This window comes from Pecten maximus, chromosome 2 (genome assembly GCF_902652985.1).
Source record: "Pecten maximus chromosome 2, xPecMax1.1, whole genome shotgun sequence".
In the NCBI taxonomy this organism is placed as follows: Eukaryota; Metazoa; Mollusca; class Bivalvia; order Pectinida; family Pectinidae; genus Pecten; species Pecten maximus.
Window position 1 is genome coordinate 24,603,312 of NC_047016.1, and position 22,012 is coordinate 24,625,323.

Below are 22,012 nucleotides of genomic sequence, written 5' to 3' on the forward strand. Positions count from 1 at the left end.
TCATAAAGATATAAGATATCTCATAAACATATAAGATATCTTATATAATTTGGTAAAATACTGGATCAACATTGCTCCGCGAATAAATGACAACTTGGCTTGCCATAGTCGCATAAGACATCAGTCCCATATCATAGCACGTATTATGTATAATAACAACGGACGTCTAGCCACTCTTTTGTGTCACTATGAAAAGTATTGATTGATAAAGTGAGTTCCAGCCGATGACTACGGCATTTTCATATCTTATTCAATGTATACCTAAGGTATGAAGCCCCATTGGCCTATGTAGTGTTGCTAGGTAGCATTTCTGACTTAATGTTAGGGGAAGTGACCATGAAGTCGGTCCTCGGGATGCGTCAGCGGTCCCTACACCACAAGTGACACTGCTTTCGTATCGCATTGGAATCCAGGAAAGTATTTATTAGTTTTAGCATGGTAGCACTTAATATCCAACGAAAATGTGTCTGATCATAGCAAGAGATGAGTTTACCACGTGCACGTAGGACGTAACATCGATGCACTTCAGGTAGAAAACCCTAAAATGTTCCTTTCGTTTTGACTTTCGCCGGTCTTTGTTTTTGTCTGGGTTCCAATTCTGTTCTAGTATCGACTTCCTAAACTGGTTTTTACACATTGGCGCATGCCACAATATCCTAATATTATTCAGATTTACTGAAAAAATATGTCAAGATTTCATTGGATTGTGTTTTTCCTGCTTTGGTTTTTTTTTTTTATAAACTGCTTCGAATATGTAAATGATGCCGTGTAAATCCATAGTCTTATGAAGTGGATGCGTCTCCAAACTCCCGGTACAGTATCCACCATCTACTAGCCGTTCCGGATGAAATGACTGGGTTGTGAAATGTTTGGATTGAAAAAGCTTGGCTTTCTAAAAGACATGGACAAAACTCTAAATAGTTGGAATACTGTTTTAGTGGTAGCAGGATTAATGAAGATTGTCATGCGGCTGTGGCTCGATATCATATATAATGTACCATATCAGATACTGCATACATGTAACGCATAAGCTAAAGAAAAAGACACGAGTATCAAAGCTTAAGTGGTAAGTTTTAATATCACAGAAAAACATATAATAGAATGTAAGACATTGGACGAGCGTAAGATACCAAGATAAAAGAGTAAAGAACCATTGTCCAGTACAGCGACTGGACATCAACCGTTGTCCAGTACAGCGACTGGACATCAACCGTTGTCCAGTACAGCGACTGGACATCAACTATTGTCCAGTACAGCGACTGGACATCAACCATTGTCCAGTACAGAGACTGAACACCACGTCTGTAGAGCTAAAATAGTGTAATGCATAGCCAGTGATCCCGTCGTTTTCAAATAGTGAAAAAATAAAACCCCAGTGACCACCATATCTACCTGGCGATACCAACCACCTCCAAATAAGGAGAATAGTGTGACGTAACCTATAATGAACAGTACATCATATGTTAACGTTAAAATTATTGAACTATAAGCTGTATATTGTCTGTTTACCATATTGTCATACGGACAAGTCATTGTGATATGTTCTTCATACTGTGATATTACACTATTTAACTGCTACCTACGTGTCGTTAACTTCCAAGTGCTATCTACGAGGGGACATAGCAGACCAAATGCAGGTATAACTAAGGCATATGGAGATGATATTCGTTGGTCTTGATACAGGAAACAATTATACATAATGTATTGTAAATATAGTGAAACACAACCAGTCGTCTCAATCTCTCTTTCACACATGCGCACACATTTAAATCTTGTTGGTGTTCCAAAATACCACCAACAACCACTGTTAAAATGACAAGCACACCTATACTGATCAATGGAATAACCGACCGATGGAATATTGGGATAGTCCATCGGTTTCCACGGGGAAGACTACCTGTTCTAGACTCAAAACATGTTTCAATATCATTTCAAAAATGAAGCTCTCCATGGTTTGTTTAATCCCCACTGACAGTGATGTCCACTAATTAACCATCGACGTACTTCAGGTACAACTTGTCAAGAGTTAATATCGGTCTCAGTCCCGGACGGAATACATTCACTATTATTTACACAATCTACATTCATAACTTACTTCTGCTAAAGTTATATCAGACATCGTTTTTCTGAAGTTTGACATAAGCTAGTGATACAATATTTTTGTTTTCATTAACTGTCAGACAAAATAGAAAAAAGAGAACGAAGTAAAAAAAAAAAATGCTGTTACCGATGTTCGAGACATTAAACAATATTATATTGTGACCTGGGCGATTGAATGAATCTAGCCTTTTATTCATTATTTTTGATTTGGGCTCATTTGCATACCTCTGTGAGTTAAGATGCGATGTACATTATGATATAACAGATGTCAATTGCTCTGCTAAACTCGCATTCTATTTATAAAGTAATCAAGCGCACATATGATAACATCATTATGTTATCACATATGATAACGTCATTCTTGTTTTTATCGCACTGAGAAATGTTCCTTTAAGTCAATTGGCGTTATATTGAGAAAAAAATAAGATATCATTTGTAAGAATGCTTATCGAGTTATTATCATAGATATAACTTACCATCCGTGCTCATGAATCCATTATACCGGTTTATCAAGAAGATTGAACAGTTAAACAAATCCAATAGTTCTGCAGCACGTGTGTTAGACCTAAACTAGTGGTGTTCATACAGGAATGTATCTATGATATCGTACGAATACCCCAATGACAGGGAGAACATAAACTCTGCAACACAGTACTAGGGAGATTTGCATGTGTTATAGTTCAGGATGACACCTGTACAACAGTATCGCCCAGACTCTGAATCAGATGACACGCTTATTAGAGATGGCAGATGATCGTTGAATAAAATGGAGGTCACCGGTGTTCTATACATATGTATAAATTCTATGCGCTATTTTTAACTTATTTACAAAATTATCAACATTTTATAACAGTATTGTCAAAAAACCAATACAAATGCCCTATACGGGGTGTCATAACGATATAATCTATATGCCGCGTCATGTAATTACAACCATGTAAGTAAACGTTTACATATCAAAAGTATCAACATCATTAATAATTGCTTGCTATTGCTGTAAATACATACATACATACTACTAAATATACAGATATCAATATTCCAAGCGAGCACTCGTTTGTTCTTATCACCCCACCATATATTGTATTCATAGAACCATGAATGAACTATCACTATTATATATATATATATATATTACACTTACTCCAAGTTGATCATGAGGAGTAGACATAATGTGATATGGGTGGATCACTATGTTACAGAATATTATACCAGTTTGTTAGACAATAGATGGATGACCGATAGTAGTAAGGAAAATATCTATAAAGGTAAAAAGAGAGAGAAAATAAAACTGGAAAAACTCAACAAAATACACAGAAAAAAGTAAACCGGAAATGAATCAGTTGTCATTGTCGACGGTAAAGCAGACACCTGCCAATTTAGTTTTTATAAGGAAAAGTAGTGATATTTCAGCGATTCTTAAGAAACACATTTCTATTGATTTTAATTCAATATATTTTATCGGGAAAGGTATTGACCTTTTATTACCGAAACAGAAAACTATTAACATTTATTAGACGTGTTGTTGTACAGTAAAGGTAGTGGTAATTTACCCTGAATACCAAAGTGTGTACAATTGTTTTAAGTTCATTTTTTTTGTCGTCAGCTGTCAGGACACAAGTAATTCTAGCATGTTTCTATTTTTGTTGTTGGGAACATGCTTCGTGGCTAACTAGCGGATCTTATGGTGCTTTTTCTTTCTCAGTAGCACTAATCTGGAGAGTTTAAGACAATGTTCTCATCAATCCCATTCATATAATTCATACACAAAAACCAACACAATAACTAGATGGTGTCTAATTTAGAATACTGTAAGCCTATATCCCAGTACCCCACTATCCCATACTTACGACGTCTCTACGCTTACATGTGTCAACACTGATATTAGGCTTTCTGCAATATAACGTTGTTTGGATCGTATGGACGGATGTGACGTTTTAATCCCCTTGATTAAAACAACAATAGAGGTAAATGCTTGACTATGATTGGTCTATTGTCCGAAGCAACTGTTATCATTGACAGAGGGTTGTGTTCAATACCGGATGTACACAATTCGAGTTTATTGGTAGAAGACGCTAAGGCGGTATATGCGTCTGCTTATCACAATCCGTGTCAAGGCATAGTCACTCGCATATAACCTCGCCGTCATTTAATAAAATATCAATTAAAATCGTATAACATATCCTGTTGTACTTTTACATTTGATCATTTCATCACTCACGGTTGATTCATGAGGTATGCATTAAAAAATCCCAACATTTCGCTACCTCTTTGTCGGTAACGCTGTTGAATCCAAAATTCTATTTCAACAAAAACAACCAGTAAGAAACCTGACGACATTCAAACATAAAACTGTGAAAACAAAAGAACAAAACCGAAAATACAAAATACAGCATTTATTGAAAGAAAATTGCATAAATAATAAAGTCGAGCATATTATAAATAGCTGTGGGAGTGGAACCATCCAAATGCTTTTGTTAATAGTCTCCCTAATTATACTCATCTTCACGTTAAATATTCACGCTTAACCTAACAAACTTTTGCCTTCTTCTACATCGCCGAACCAGAACGTCCAGGATATAATTTCGCAAAATGAATTATGATGATGATTAAAAAATGTATAAAAGATACAAAAAGTAATTATTTAACTGAGAAGACGAGTAAAGGGAGGGGAGGTGGAACACAATAAAACTACAACTTAAATGTAATTGTTGAAAAACATAAAATTACTAATATTCATTAATATTAAAATTTTGAATAAATACTCATTTGGTACACCAATGACATGTACATTAATAAAAGTTATCCAAAATCACATACATCACTTCACATCTAATGTTTAGTGAATGGCATGCTACATAAGCAGCAAATATGCATCACAGTTCACAGCCATGTTATCTCGTGGACCAGCGTACATTCATCAGAAATCTATTTCCTCACGGAGGTATACAGCTAAGCAAGGGTATGTACCCTGAGCAGGAAACAAGAAAGATCGCACCGGAACTGAGCTAGCAGATATTCATCATGTCAGTATAGGATAGAATTAAAGACTTCCTGTATTACTTTTTATTTCGATTGACGTTTGCGTTCTAAGTTCTTTGCGTCGTGATTTTCTAAAGTGTCCGAATACCTTGAAATGTTATTGCTGTTTGTTATAACTACACTTTGCTAAAAATAAGATTTTATCAAACCAAACTGTCTACGAATACTTGATCCTATCAATATCATATCATACACACAGGACTTCTGCACCTTTTCTCATGTATATCAAAACGTATTTGTCGATTTACCAGACGAAAATTTGAAGCACCAACCAGCTATAAGTTAAAGAATACTGGAGTAGTGATCATCGAGTCTATCAGTTTGAGGACAGTTGAAACACCGAACGACGAATGGCTAACGAATCTTTAAAAGAAACCTTAACACCGAACACCGATTCGTTAGCCAATCAACAGCGCAATAGAACGTTAGAACAGAAGTCAGCAGTCGATGATAGGAAGCGCACTACAGTAGATACAGAATTTGCAGTAGTTGTTGGCGTCATGGCATGGCAAGATGGTGTCCTACTGGTACTTGGTCTTCTGGGTGTGGGTTGCCTTTTCCTAAAATGAAAACATTGATTATAAGAAACTTAACTAAGGACGCAAGATGATATTCTCTTACCACATTCTGCATAGCACCAATGAATTGTGTGGTGTTTCTAAAACATTCCTATATGTTTAACTAATGATTATTATTGATCATTATTATTTGTTATTAATCAATTTTGCTTTGTTTGTGAAATGTGCATGTGGAACCTTGAAACAGCACAAGGGAGATAATTCAGGTGTTCAAATGGATAAGAGTCTTAAACTTTATCGACGTAACCCGCCATACAAATCTAGCTCACGGCGACATCCGCCATACAAATCTAGGTCAAATTCAGGTTAAGTCACATTCTCAAAATGAAATCTAGGGATCACTATGTAATATCATAATAGATCATTATGGCTACGATGCCTACCTCATTCTTCTCGTTCAAAAGAACAGTTGTCACCTGGGCACCAAATCCCCAGGTCTCTTCGTCACGGAATACCAGATCATTCAGACCAGCCTCACCGGCAGACCCGCGGGCAAAGATCTAAAGTATTACATACATCATATGAGTACGAATATATACTATACAGTATTGAGACATATCATATCTACGATTAAATATGAAGATTTCATAAATTAAATGTTGTACATTAGCTGATTAATTAAGAAAAACGTGCGTATATTTGTTTGAAGATGTGATGAGAATGTATATTAAAACCTCTTACCTTCACGCTCTTTCCTGGCTTGAGGGCAAAGTTTCTAAACTCGTAGATGTAGTCACGCTGACCGTCAACGGTTCTCTTCAGTCTCCATTTGTTCAAATCAACTTCCTAAAACAAAATAAAAGACTCCTCATAAGAAAAATAATATTTCATCATCTTTTATCATTTTTTGATAATGGGGGGGGGGGGGGGGGGGGGGGGGGTGCGTTCTTAAGACTATCTGAAGTATCAAGTCAACTGTTAAGATAAAAAAGGGGCTTGGTCTGCATTTTCCATTCCAATCAAAAATAAGTTAATACACAGACGTACTCACCCTCTTGTTAGTGCCAGAAGAAGTGTTTTCCAAGACTATGAATTTTCCTTCCGGACTGACCTCGGACACGGAGAGAGGGCCAGTAGATGTTCTTTGGTAGGTTGTTTTAGCAGACACTTCTCCTCGCATCATTCGCATGCTTACGGAAGAGTCTGTAACACAAGGCGACCCACACAATATAAATGTAACGTCCATTTCAAAGGTAACTAATCGTCTGTTTTAACATTGAAATGTCACTTCAACCTCTTAATGATAATAATTTATATATTGTAAGTATATCTGAACCTACTTTTGATGTACATATTGAATTTTCCAAGAGAAAGACAATGCTATCAGTGTGGCGTGATGAGAATGACTCAAATACAATGAAAAATGAAGTCGCACTGATGAATTATTTGATATACGTTTAGTGTTCAACTGATATATAGGCATTCACATTTCAATCTGCGAGTTAATATTGTTAAAGAAGTAAAATGGTAAGAGTGCACATAAGAATCTACATTTTTAATGAAGCCTAAGAATATTATTTGCCAATAAAATATGGAATTGACATCGAATAACAAATCACAAGGATATGAGAATAACACATGAAATAGCGAAAGGATGAAAATGATAGTCGATGTGGATGAGAAATTATACACGTGCAAGTGATGTGCATGCATACAGAACGTAACAAACATGGTACCTGAAGCCGCATGTGCTGTAGTCAGAAAGTCAGAAAACAGACTCTTTCAAAGCAGAAATTAATGCACACTGAATCTTCATTTATCATTTCGCGAGGTGAAATCAATTCCGATCGCGAAGCGTTGCAGCCTAGTCTGACACAACAATTAAGCAATGGATCATAATGTTTATCCTAGCTTTCATTTTGCGTTTTGATAATTTCCAGGTCTTTCGAATGCAGCTTTGAAATGCCCGAGCGATGTTTTATGATTAAACGAAGCAAAACATGCTGTTGTAATGCAGGATTTTGAACTTTGCAGTATAATTTGATGTATGGTCTCTAAAGCAAGCGTTTCGTTATCATTTTGATTCATTCCTTTAATCTCACAGCTTTATCGTGCCTAAGTTTGTTTATATTGACCCCCAAAACTGTATCGCAAGTACAGTATGCCATACCTTTCATGCATAATTTCATAATCGAGTTGTATGCAATTTTTAAGTAGTTATTCTAGTGATGTTAGTTGGTTAGAAAGTACTTGAAAGAATGTATTTGTCAATTTATCTAGAAAGGTTAGATTAAGTAGTATACAGCAGTGTTATAAACCTATTTAATACGGATTAGTCTGGTATAAATATATTTGCAGTGGTGTTATACATCTAAACTATATTCAGTTAGTCTTGTAAACAGACAGTAGTGTTGTTCTACGCACCACCCTTTGACTCGTAGCCTGATATCATTTCCGACATATGGGATGCCCCTCTGCTTTGGGAGTTTACTGCCTCTTCTACAACATTTCGCAGTCCTACTCTGTTGGTTTGAAAATAAAAAAAGAAAACAAACTGAAAATAAAACAAACATGGAAGGGGAAATTAAGAACCAATCATAGCATGTCTTGGCTGTCACGTGGCATGCTATAGTCTGGATGACGTACCTGCCTCCGCGGGAGGGTAGTCTGGTTCCGCCCTTAAATGAACCCAGGGATCCAAATGCGGATCCGGGACGTGACGATACCTTAACGCGAAGGCGGATCTGTCGGCCAAAAACAACATATAAAAGAAAAGCAACGTTAGCATGACGCCTCTCTGGATGAATAAAACGGTGAACTAGCAAGACCACAAACAGATGCCAAGGCAACTACATGCGGAGTAAAAGATAAAAGAAAATCATATTAGGGGTGCTGCTCAAACGGTAACGATGATCAGACAAGACAAATCACCTGCATCGTCGTCATGTGTCGTTTCCTTGTCGTCAGCATCGTCACCCACATCACCATTTACTGCGTTTGTACCCATTGAATCATCTGTTGTCTTGGACGGATCTTCTTTGTTTTGTTCCCCAGATTCAGATTTTGAATCTGCTTCCTCTTTCGCCTCTGACTTATCTGTTGTGCTTCCATCGCCAGTTTTAGAATCACCATTTACCTGTGGTGTTGCATCATCATTTACCTTTGTTGACTCCTCACTCTCATTACTTACATCACCAATCTGTTTGTCGTCATTCTCACCTTCCTGAGACTTTTGCTCTGTTGTAGTTGTTTCAGTAGCATCTGTTTTATCCTCACTAACTTCCTCAGACTTATCATTTGTATCGTCAATTTTGTTTTCATCATCTTCTTTAGACTTCGTGTCAATGTCGGCCGTTTCTTCCTTTAGTTTGGTGTCTTCTGTTTCATTCGATTCTCCTGAATCTTTTTCACCATTTATTTCGGTTTTATCAGATGTTTCTGATTTTTCTTCATTTCCTTTCTTATCGACATCGTTTGTTTCCTCCTGATCTACTGTCGTCTCTCCATTATCAACCTCTGTTGAATCATCTTTTGTTTTTTCCGTAGTTAATGATGCGTCTGGTGCTTCGCAAGTCTCGTTATCCTCTTTTGCCTCTGTAACATCATCAGTAGATGATTCCACTTTAGTCTCGTCTGGTATTGTCTCCTCTGTATCGCTTTCCTTATTATCTTGATTACACTTGTTGTCATCGTCAGGTGTTTTCTGCGTTTTTGAATCGTCTGTTTGATCCACTGTTTCTGCAGTCACTTCTTCGCTGGTTTCCTTTGCATCCTCTGATTTTTTAGTTTCTGTTTCGTCTGATGATTGTTTTCTATCATCATCGCCATCGTCTTCTTTAGTTTCTGTTTCATCCGGTGATTTATCATCATCACCATCGCATTCTTTTGTTTCCTCTACAATGGATTGTTGCGCATCTTTAGTGGTATCATCTTTTCCCTCTATTTTTGTACTTTTGCTATCCTCTCCCCCTTCAGTGTCTTTTGTGGTTTCTTTAGTTGTTTCGTTATCGTCTTCAGCATTTCCTTCCGCCGTTGCATCTTCATCTGCCGCCTCTGTAGTATCGTCTTTGGTAGCATCCGGTGTATCGCTTTTTGTTTCCGTTTCTTCTTGTGTGATTTCCTGCGAATCCTCGTTTAGATTTGTAGACTCTAACTTTGTTTCATCCTGTTTTGTTTCACCACCGGCGTTTATGCCAGAGTCGGTCTGTTCGTCATCTATTTTATCCTCGTCTTTTTGTGTTGAGTCATCCTCCGTAGTTTCAGCTCTTTCGGAAACGTCAATCTTTTCTTCTACTGACCCTTGCTCTTCGGTTTCTGGTTCTTCTGTTGGTTTTTCATCATCTTTGACTTCGCTAGCATCTTCTGTAGTCTCACTAGGTTTTTCTTCCTTGTCTTCTGTAATTTCTTCTTTTGATTCGGAATCTGTTGTGGTCTCATTTGCATCTTTTTCGTCCGTAGTTACAGCTGTACTTACCTCCGCCTCTTCTTTTGTTACTTCTTCCTCCGATACATCCTCTACGTTCTGTGATTGTACCGTTTCCTCGTTTTCCTCTTCGGTTTCACCCGGTTTGTTATCAGGTATTTCCTTTTGTGCATCAGAAATCGCGTCTACTTCGTCAGTAACAGCTGCATCTTTCGCCTCTGTATCATCTCCACCGTCAGTTTTGTCTTCATTTGCATCTCCCACATCATCGTCTTCTTTTGTTTCACTTTCGTCTTTAGGTGGGGCTACTGATTCAGTTTGAACGACTTCTTCTGTAGTTACCTTCTCCTCAACTACAACGTCCTCGGCTACTTCCTCCGTAATGTTTGTATTGGCTATTTCATCATCTATACCGTCGTCATCGCCATCTTCTTTATCACTGGCAGAATCAACCGTGGGCATCGTACCCCCTTTAACGTCTATAATAGATTTCAGTTCATCCTCTGGAGTAATGTCTCTTTCGGTTTTTTCATCATCAACAGACGCTTTTTCATCAGCATCGGCATCAGATTTGCCGTAACTACTTGTTGTGTCATATCTCCTCCATGGAGCAGATACTCGAGTATGTGCCATTCCTACAAGGTTGCGAAATCTGTCCGCTCTGTGATAGTTTGTAAAGATGAAGAATCGTCATCATTGATAGGAATTTAATTCCAGTTAAGATTGCGAAAGGAAAAATAGAGAGCACATATCTGAGTGTCATATAATACAATCCGATGAAATTCAAAATATCATTTTAATAAATTTGAATAAGTAAATTGTTAGTAAATGCATTTATAGCAGTACATTTTTTCTTTCATTGGTGTGATTTCATTCAATAGTAATAGTTTTTTTCTATTAACATCGTTATATTAACATTCTTTCATGGAATGGTTGTTGTCTATTTTGATTATCAAATATTTATACTAAATGAAGTAAATTCAAATCAGGATATATGATTTTACAATTGGAAAAAAATACATTCAAACCAACTTTTTTCTTTTCAGATTTCTACCATTAGAAACTAGGTTGTAATGCAGATAAACAGACATATTTTATATTTATCATAGAGTAATGTCATGGAACTGAATAGATTTATACCAATGAAATGCATGAAGAAAAATGTTAATATCTTTTCATAGTTCACATTTTCTCCTTCACAATTACCATGTCTAATGTTTCATATGCCAATTTAAATTCACTTACAAAAACCAAGGTACATTTCGATCTCAAAATATTTATATAGAAGTGCATCATAGTAATATTCTGACGATAGAGAAAATGTGAACTTAACGAAATAAATACGTGAAGTGCTTAAATAAATTTATTACCGTGTTTCTTCTCCTTCCAAAAGTTTCCTGTAGGCAAGGATCTCGAGTTCCAGGGAAAGTTTAGCATCCATAAGGGTTTGAAGTTCCTGAAGAATGCTTTCCATTTCGGATCTCATCTTGGTAATCTCTTCTCTCAGAGTGGCTGTCTCCAACGTATGATCAGTTTCCATCTGCTCATATTCCCGGAGCATATCCTGGTATTGTTTCTCGAGTTGTGCGTTCTGCGAAATAGAAGAATAATGAACATATATTTTATATAAAAATAGAAGCAAATCAGTCTTAAACAAAAGGAAATGCAATCTACCAGCGGACTTATAAATCTCTTTCCGTCATAAGATATAGAAACTGGAAATTATATGTGGTTTAAATGATTGAAGTAGATTAAATTTCGATTTCATTATCTCTTTCTGCTACAAAATACTCTCAGGAGAAATCTATAGCTGTAAGTCATATTGTAAGCTAACGGCCCCAAAAATGATAGGAATAGACCCATATTTTAGTGAAATCTTAAAGAAAGTGTCGAAAAGGGAAGTAACTCCGAGGAGATGCACCAAATCTTGAAAGAATTACTTCAGAGAACAACAGGCATTACTTAAAACGCTATGAAACATATCATGATATGACTATTACTCATTTAAGAACCTCCAAAGATATCTGATAGTTTTCACCAGGTATCGTATTTATATAACAAAGAGAAACGCCCGGGATTTTACGTCTTGTTTACAGTCATAAATCACCGACTGGTTTACCTACCCTAGCCTCAAGATCAGCAAGTCTTCCTCTAAGATCACTCATTTGTTTGACAAGTTTCTTATTTTCCTCACGAACATGGGTAACTTCCATGTTCTGCTTGGTGGCCCCTGTGCGGAATTCCTGAACCTGAATAGCAGAAAACATAATGTAGTTATTCAAAGAACGCAATCAATGATCTATATAATTTGCAAACAATGAATATAACAGAAAGTTGTAATGCTCATAAGGCCCCGAACTCAGACAACATTAAAAAGTTGCGATGGCATATGCTATAGCTCTGCTTGAATAACCTTGATTGAAATATCTATTTTGTAGTATACGTTAATGAATTATTATATTATGTCATTATACTTTCGCCGATGTATTTCGATGGATTATGTATCACTAGTTATTTATTTAAAGTTGTCTTTATTTGAATGTCCTTTGTATACCTTGAGGTTGTAGTAGGCCTCCATGTCTCCACGGATCTGGTCTGATTTCTGGTCATACTCTCTCTGGATATCCCGGATGGCCGATGATAGTTCGTTCTTCCAGAATTCGCGGTTCTCCTCGGTTGTGTCACGGTAGGCAAGAGCGGCGAGTTCCTTAAGTTCCTATAAAAGGAATAAAAGGAAATTACAGTGCATGTTATTATTGATTTAGGTGAAAAACAAATTGCTTGTAGTAAAGTAGCAAAGTGTTAAGAAACTAATGTTACAACCCCAAGCGAAATCTGCTTACCGATTTTAACATTTGGTACCTTTGTTTTCTCTCTACTTCCCAAGCATAGTAACACTTTTTTCTTTGCTTCCTTCTCTATTGATTAAGCAATTTTTGTTCTTAATTCTTATTGTTCAAATATATGACAATGGAATATGTTTAATCTAAACCCTGCTTGATATTTGGCATTGAATGGGTTGATCAGCCTATTGTTTGTATCATGTGACGATGATGGAGTGTCATGCAAACGTATCCAGATCAGGTCAATTAAATGTGTTAATACTTTAAAGTTGCTTATGATTGGAACTAATAGTTAAAGACAAAGTCTTCATATGAACATTGAGTGTTGCGAGGATGAGCAATCCAAAACGAACGACCGAAAAAAGAACAATGAAACTTATGAGCTGAATATGTAGCATAGGAAACAGTTAGGGCTAATTCGTGACGACCTATATAAGGATTGTACTAAAGCAGCATACTTGTGCATTATAAATGGTAGCTATATAACCGGCACTGTCCATTGCATATTTATAGGAAGGCAAATTCTTCCTTGTGAGAGTACGTTGCTAATGATTACACACCTATGTTTAAGTATATATGTATTCCTGTTGTAGCGTGTATTCCCGCTATCTAGCAGTTAAATATTAGGCTTACACTAGGCGGAAAACATATTAGTGAGTACCACAATGGAGATTCCGAACAATAAAACAAGTTTTTGCATCTCTTCGTTGCTGGCATCATACTTCATTGGTTCACGCAAAATAATTTATTTCCACCATAAAACGATACAATGTGGGGTCGCCATAGACCTGATGTTACGTGCGTACATCCCCAAGGGATACTCTAATCATTACACATCCGCGCGAACTTAGCCCTCGACTATATACAGCCAGATCTCAAGGGATATAGACTGGTCGCCATGGCAACGCCATCAATAGATAATCAGATTACTATTTGCAAGTCCTGAAAGGTAATGTTTTGCTTTCAACAGCAGAATCATTACATAAACTGCACTCGTTTATCTATTTTGAATATTCTTTTACATTCAAGCTTAAATGAAGAAAGCGGATTGGTTATATTGGCATGATTATTTAATATCATATACTATATACTCAAACGCTGAAACTATATTCCTCTGGTTTCTATAAAGATTCCGTTCTTAATGCTATTACTTATATGTATCTTTAAGTTGTATTTTGTTGAAACTGAAATAGGATCATTTTGACTGTTCCAGTCTATACCATTAAAACAAAAATTTGACCTTAACTTACTCTTGTAAAAAAGTACTCTCATTAGGAAAGAGTTATTTCTAATACAAACAGTTTTTGTTGAATAGAAAGCACAGGGCAGATTTACCAGTTCAATCAAATGACCCTTTAAGAAATAAGATATATCAAAGAATTGTTCTTACTAAATTATAAATGAAATAATTATCAATTCATTTCTGCTTTAAATTTTAAAATGTTATAAATGCTGATAAACTAGATGAAGTTTAATGTGTCAGAACGATAGCTGGGACAATGTTCAGATATAGGACACTATAAGTTCAGCGGGTATTTGTAACTTATCTTGTTAGTGAAGTCGATGGACTAGGTACTATGACTAATTGGACCTTATCCATCAGTCAATTTACACAGTGAACCACTCTTTATGTAATGTCATTTTTTCTATTTCTGTGATTTCTAATGCCGCTAAATAGGTTTCATGTTACATGTTTGCGTGATTTTACAGTTCCGTTTTGAACGTCTCAGAATGCTATTAAATCCAATGCATTTAAGTGCTTAGGCAGTGATACACAGAAAATGTACAAATGTTCGATATTTGCTGATTTCTTTGTCGTAAAACCGCCAGCAGCTGATATTTTGAACACTAATGACACACTATACATAAGGTCTAGGATTCGGTGAAAAAACATTGCTTTGTCGTTCACTTTTTTGCTGCCAATTTCTAGAGTACACACTCTCACATTAACGACGATATTTTTATGAAAGGCAGCAGTATGTTGAATCTAGAGAAACAATGCCGTTATTTGAGCTATTTATTTGTCAAGTGGAATCGTATCATTATGCTTCACCAGTTTTTTGTTTACTTGCTCATATCCGATTTTAGTTCAATTTGACCAACACTACACTATAAAATTCTATAAATATGGTTGAGTTGAGAAATATCCATCAAGGTCTGATATGACGTTAGAATAGAAACAGTTTTTTTTATAGTAATTATGCATATAACTCACCTGTTCGTGAAGATTCTTGAGGAACACCATTTCTTCTTCCAGAGTCTGGCGACGGTTCTCGGCATCGAGGTGATTCAAAGTTTCATTGTTCAAATCCTGTTGGAGAGAATGGTTATTTTATGTACCGTATATAATTTGAAATGTGTATCGATATGTGATTATGAAAAGTAAATCTTGAGAATTTACAATGACAAATACATACGATGTCAAATTTTCTGTTGAGGAAACTTTATTAATATTAGAATTAAAAACAGACACATATTCATGCTTATATATCGTGAAAATTCAGTTTTGAGACTATAATTCTGCCGACAGGCTGCCTTGATGCATACGTTAAAACCAACTACACAATAAAAGGTGACATAATTATGTTAACGTTGCAGGACCTATAGAATCCACCCTGATACATTAATAGTCGTACGCATTGCTGCCCTCATTCAAGGCATTCTGTGAGGACCTCTCTGTCATTATGATGCATTTTATATTATAATCATGCAATTTATAGTAGACACACGCAATGGCGCCTATCTTATAATAATGTATAACCTATATAGCATCTGTTTTACCACTTTTACAGTATATAATTTTTTCTGCACTCACGTTACAGAGATAAATTCAAAGACGTAGCGTTCCTTAACCTAAATGAGAATGATGTTTACTTAAGCAAGTAATGCGCCTTTAAAAGCGTACCCATCCGCGTTATGCAATGTTATAATGCCGTCAGGAGGAACCAACCCTTTACTTAACTATTTCAATAATTGTAAATCCATGTGTATACTCCAGATACCTGCATGTAAATAATACCAAAACTGAAACCCAATTAAGGATGCGCACTATCCTTGAGAAACAATGAGATTCAGAAGATGGCCGGACGTTTCCAAATGTTTCGTGACTCTTATTAAGAACAAAGCTTAGCAATATCATTTTCGCAACCCAGAGGTGGAGGGCTAGTGATAAAGTGTCGAGACACCTTAACCACTCGGCCACCGCGGTCCCTGTGTGTTACAAGAAAATAACCAGGAATACTTATCGAACATCAAACACGTCAAACATTGCACAAGGAAATAGGATCACCGTGGTGACCACACGATTCCTCCTAAATCATCTACTTGAATATCTGGAACCCAGCGCATTAAAACTTTTATTGAAGAGTTGAATATTATTTGAACCGAAACTGCTAAGGATAATGTATTGACCCCATGACGACGGGAGAGTAGTTTCCCCTTTTAAACTCGGGAAAATAAAATGTATTCAAGTTGTACTTGTAGGGTTCTCTTGGTCTATGGGCGAATATTAGTTTTGAATAGATCCCCAGATATTATCTATATGGTAAAACATGTAAATGTATATTTACTTACAAAAATACACTTAAATTGGTATGAAACATCTAAATGGATATAGCAAATTCAACGCCATGAGTATGTGGAGGCATACTTAGATTTCACTAGTCCTGTTTTGTAGGTGGGCTTATACGGCTTTTCTGTGGGAGCTGCAGGAAAAACTGCTTTGTCAGCACAATTTGTGCTAGGGCCATTATCGATCGGCCGCTTCTGACTGACAGACAAGAAGTGAGGAAATTGTCTGAGTAACGAACTAAATACGCCCAAACATTATTGACCACAAAATCTATATAGAGTTGAAGTTGGGAAAGGAACTGCACTGTCTTTGGTATGAGGAAAAAGGTTCATTAGATATTTGAAGGATACAAAAGTTAGACGGCTCTCATTCTAGTTGGTAATCATTTTGTGGCAAGGTCACATAAAAAAATGTTTTTTTTTTATCATGTTACGAATGACGCCTTATTATAAGAAACATATCCTCTGGTTGTCAATTTTACCGGGCACCTGAGTGATGCCAACGGTCTGTGGCATGGCATGCGTACCATACATTAGACGATACCATTTTTTTAGCAGAAACTATGACAGATTAAACATTATTTATTCAATCATTCATTGTCGCAAAACTTCCGAATGTGAGAGGCAAGAAAATGAGGTGAAGAACAAGCAAATGTTTAAAATACATATTTAAGTTTTTAAAATCAATAAAAAAATCATTTTCTAACTAAAAAATGAACTCATACATACACATATATATACTGTACAAGACTGAAATTATTACTTGATCCGTATTATTTACGTAGTTATTGATCTTTTTTAGAATTATGGAAAATTAAAATAAATAAGTGAAAAAACTGACTTCAGTGTCGTATTTTCTGAACGTCTTAGCAACATCATTGTGAATTGTCTTAGCAACAGAAGAACGGGTGTCTCGAGGGACTGACTCATTTTCAGATTTTACATTTTTTCATCGATCCTTTAACTTACAGACTGCCTAATATTTGTTAAATAAGATTATTTTCCAGGGGACTTTCATGTCAATAAATCTGTCGACATGTACATTTAGATGTAAATGAAGAGTGGAAACGCAATCTCAGTGCTTTGAATACAAAATGAAAAATTTACACAGGCTATCGTAATATAAATGAGTTGCTCTGTAGTATATTAGAAAACTAAATCTCATTTATGTAACGGAACAGCACCTGGCTTTACTCCCTGATAATTTGTTAGTCTGAACACTTCCGATTAATCAAGAAGCATTAGGTAGATTTGCCCGTAATTTATCACTATGGTGTAACGTGTTTCAGTGTTGTTACCTTGAGGTATCGGTACTCTAACATTTTCTATAACATTACCATCAAATCAATCAGAATCATTTTTTGAGTTTTCGTATTTACAATAAAACATTTGTGAATATCCTGTGTGTAAAAAGGCAAGCATAAGGGTAAATTGGCGATCGTTGAAAATTGTTTTTGAGTTGGTGTTTCAGATACTGTCAAAGAAGTGTAATAGACATAATACGGGATTGTTAATAAGACTTATTTAAAACAATAATATAACAAATAAAAAAACATTTGAACTATCTCCTTTCCTGATGTTAGCTAACGGGATCCTGATGACAAGTAACAAAGATATAACCTAACAATACATCATGACCGATTACTGCATTGGGAGGGCTTGACTTGTGTTTTGTTGGTTGTTGCGATCGAACAAGGATCTGGGTGATATATGAACACATTACTCTCCAAGTTAACTTAGAGTGATAACGTGTGGTGATACATTATTAGGCTACGTGCGCTCGGACACATTGGCCATTGCCAACTCTGTGAAAAAAATATTTGGGGATTTCATTGTGCTTTAAAACAATTGGTAACAACTTTTATGGACAATATGTTGTTATCTCTTAAATCACTTTGGGGTTTATTGTTTGTTAATAACATAGTGAAGAAATAAAAAAAAAATGAAAGTCGCATTGAATAGTTTTATTGTTAGTTTTCATTTTGATCAGTCGAAAAGTATCGGGGTTGCAAATGAACGGCATCATTTAGTTATACATATAAAAACAATTAATGGATTTTGCGTTAATTAAACTCGAAACACTCCAAAACTATGTCAATATTTAAAAGGTCAAATATTCCAAGGGCATTTTAACATACAATTACCATGCACTGTGAAAAAAAAAGAATGATGAGATTGTATGCTTGTACAGTTTTAGTTACAAGAACTTGTGTATATGAATATTACCGATAAAGTCTTTGTTTTACCTATAGTGTTTTATTAATCACAAGGGAGGAGAATTAGTGTTACCAGCATAACAATGGCTAACTAATCCGTATACGGGAAGAACCACAACCACAACCCACTTAAACAGCGAAGGTGTTAATATCATATACATAAAGCCAATTATTACACTCAGTGGCTGCCAATAGAAGCCACTTTGTCATTTTCTGATCATTCCTTGCTTATTTATATATCATCTAAAGCTATTTGTTGGAGCTATACATTATAACATTTGTATTAAATAATTTACCACCCATTTCAAGTAAATTGCTGTACAGGTATATTGAAAATCAATGAATACTATAGTAAATGCAGTGTAAGTGCCATCTTGGATCCAAGTTTTAAGGGTCCGGATTGAGTAGAATTGTTTTTGATATTTCAAACGAGAGAAACATAAATTGATTATATTTTGGTTGCTTTTTGTATGCTTGTCATATTTGTTTGATTTTAAAACTTCGTAATAAGTACGGAACAATAACCAATAATAAATAAAAAGAAATTTGCAATTTTATTTTCACATTTTCAAATGATCTAACGAAACAATATTTAACAAAATCATGCCGTTTGTTCGATAACCTTCGGAGTGCAGGCAAAACATTATCTTACTACATACTAGCAGCAGCAAGGCAGCCAAGCGCCAGTAGATGTTCTCACATTCGGCGATAAAAAAATGTTTAAATGACTTTACAAAAACATCGAGATACAAGAACGGATCGATATTAACAGTATACGTGTAGCTTATCAAACAATTTCTATCACAATATAATTCGCGCATCACGGAAACCGCCATATCCAATTATCATACCTAGAAAGTTAAAATAGACTGCAGACTTCAGATGTATCGGAATTGGTAAACCAGGTTTTGGGCCTTTGTCGCAATGCATCAATTGTTGGGTGCGTTCTGGCAACTTTCCTAGTGCAATACCGTGTGGTTGGCGTATGCAATCGAACGCACCATATGGAGTACAACGACTGGATAGAACGCACCGCTAACAAGCTAGACTGCATAGCAACATACAACCAACATGCGTGGTTTCATTGTATAGCTATGGATTGCATGACTAACAACAATTTATCAACATCCGCCTACTTTTTGCATAAGGGGTTACCTTTACAAGTATTTGATCGTGTTGTGTATGAGCTTTTCGCTCTTGATAAAACAACAGTGTAATGCATTTGACATCCAATCCTTCCATAGATCTAGCTTTTCAAACTATAGCTCAATGTTTCTAATATGTTATTCATTTAGTTGTTGATTAATGAATAAAACTAAAAAGGTAAAAGAAAACGTTAACATATTACATTTTCGTCGATTGGGTCTTGGACATTAAAATAAAATATGGTTTATTTTTGAAAGCTTAATAGCCAGCATGATCAACACTTTGAATTTGATACACAACGGATTCATATACTTTTTATTTTGCTTTTCCTTTACTTGATAATGCTACATTTGAATGGAAGACAAATGTATTTTTGCAATGAACTAGTTTATTCTGAGAATAATAATTGTATCTAAACTCTGCTGAAAATTATTGCATGCCAACGAAACCCTCAATTTGAGGTGCATTGCACCATTGTATTTCCTGCGTCTTGTCGCACTAACAGCAATTCAGTCTCCTACATGCGACACGAATACTGCATTGGTGCGAAGTTGGTGCCATACATGTCAACTGATCCTTCTGAATATTATATATAGTACTTTGTTTCAATTTTTATTTAAGTACTGTAAAGATTACAAATAATGATATCGAACATCTATCATCATTAAATATATTTACAAATCACATGTTACTGTAGGATGATAATAAATAGGCATTCTGAGAATATTATAATATTTTTGGAGATTATGAGAAGAATGCATTAGAAGTAGGGTTATCATACTACGTTTTGTAATTTCTATGTGAAGCCAAAACTTGGAATTCCTTGATTACTTACCATTCTCAGCCTGTCGATGTCCGACTGTAACTTGCTGACACGGTCCCTATCCCTCTGTCGGTCTGTCTCCAGGGATTCGATAGTACGTCTCAGCATGTTGATCTCACCCTCATAGTCTGATAATTGTTGGTTCAGTTTCTGTATCTGCTCGCGGTCAATAGAACGGTATTTCTTAGCCTCGTCAAGTCTACAAAGACAAAATTACATTTTCGGTAATTGAGATTATAATACCAGGTATATAATATACTATCTACATAGACCTAAAGTTGAAGTAATTTTTTTTGTCGAAACATTTGGAATTCCAATAAATTTGTAGGCATTTTAGAATTATGTTGGGCGATATTCGGAAACGTTCTTGCAATGTTGCTCTTGAGAAGGCTCTGCCGGAAAGCCATCACCTCAAATTAAGGGTTCCTAGTTACTAAATCAAGCCACTAAGAAGCTGTAAACACTTCAATGCATCTTTTTTGTTTGTTTGCTTTTGTTCTATTTTGAAAAACCTTTAATGTCGATACATTTTACTGTGGCCATAAAATTAAAAACTAAGACTTGTAATGATTTAGACTCACTGTCAGGCTAACACGAATCTAAAACTTAAAATTAAGAAATGATCCCTTTATGTTTATGAAAATGACATAAATCAGCAAACTACAGTATATTGTTTGATTCGCTCATTGGTATTTTCTTTTACTACGGTTGCGGGATCTCTCGGATGTCTTGAGTGTGAAATGTTTCATTTGAAGCTATTAAACGTTATTTTATTCCTTAGAAGCATTTTAAAAGTAATGGCTATTTAATACGATTAAGACACAACACATGTTGTCACTGTTAATAAACTAGATGTAATTTATTTGCGTTCTCCTGACCTCGTTTTTTTACGTTTCGCTCAGTACAATATCTTAAAATACTATCCTAACATTTATCATACAATTCACAATCATATCTCCTTATCGCATACGCCTATAATATCTACGCTCTGTTTCAATGTGATTTACGTCCGAGTTGAAGTATACAATTGGCAATAGAAAAATGAATAAATAATAACCATACTCATTCTGCAAATATCTAATTAATATTTGCAGTTTTGTGGTTGCTTTTCTGTCAACTAATTAAAAAGTCATGAAACATTTCTTATGATTTGATGAAATCATAGCCACATATACGGGTCCCTTTCTGACAGGAGATCTATACTCCGTACTCTCTACAGCCTGGAGCATTAACGATTGTTGCAGATATTATCATGGGTCTTTGTCCATTATAACAGTTTAAAGTGACCAGTCACAATGACCAGTTGTTTGTGTCTGATGGTGACGGCATAT

At 35.6% G+C, this 22,012-nt stretch overlaps 1 protein-coding gene across 1 annotated transcript in view; it reads right to left on the reverse strand.

Moving 5' to 3' along the window:
• Positions 1–1,059: 1,059 nt before the first annotated feature.
• LOC117342240 (neurofilament medium polypeptide-like) overlaps positions 1,060–22,012 on the reverse strand; it is a 33,093-nt gene continuing 12,140 nt past the window's right edge. Inside the window, exons 3-12 of the mRNA XM_033904301.1 lie at positions 20,694–20,880; positions 15,142–15,237; positions 12,638–12,799; positions 12,207–12,332; positions 11,454–11,674; positions 8,592–10,774; positions 6,712–6,863; positions 6,402–6,506; positions 6,104–6,220; positions 1,060–5,702 (exon numbers count right to left, since the gene is read on the reverse strand). Of these exons, the coding sequence (XP_033760192.1) occupies positions 5,664–5,702; positions 6,104–6,220; positions 6,402–6,506; positions 6,712–6,863; positions 8,592–10,774; positions 11,454–11,674; positions 12,207–12,332; positions 12,638–12,799; positions 15,142–15,237; positions 20,694–20,880 (3,388 nt within the window). The 3' untranslated portion in view covers positions 1,060–5,663. The remainder of the gene's footprint in view (positions 5,703–6,103; positions 6,221–6,401; positions 6,507–6,711; positions 6,864–8,591; positions 10,775–11,453; positions 11,675–12,206; positions 12,333–12,637; positions 12,800–15,141; positions 15,238–20,693; positions 20,881–22,012) is intronic.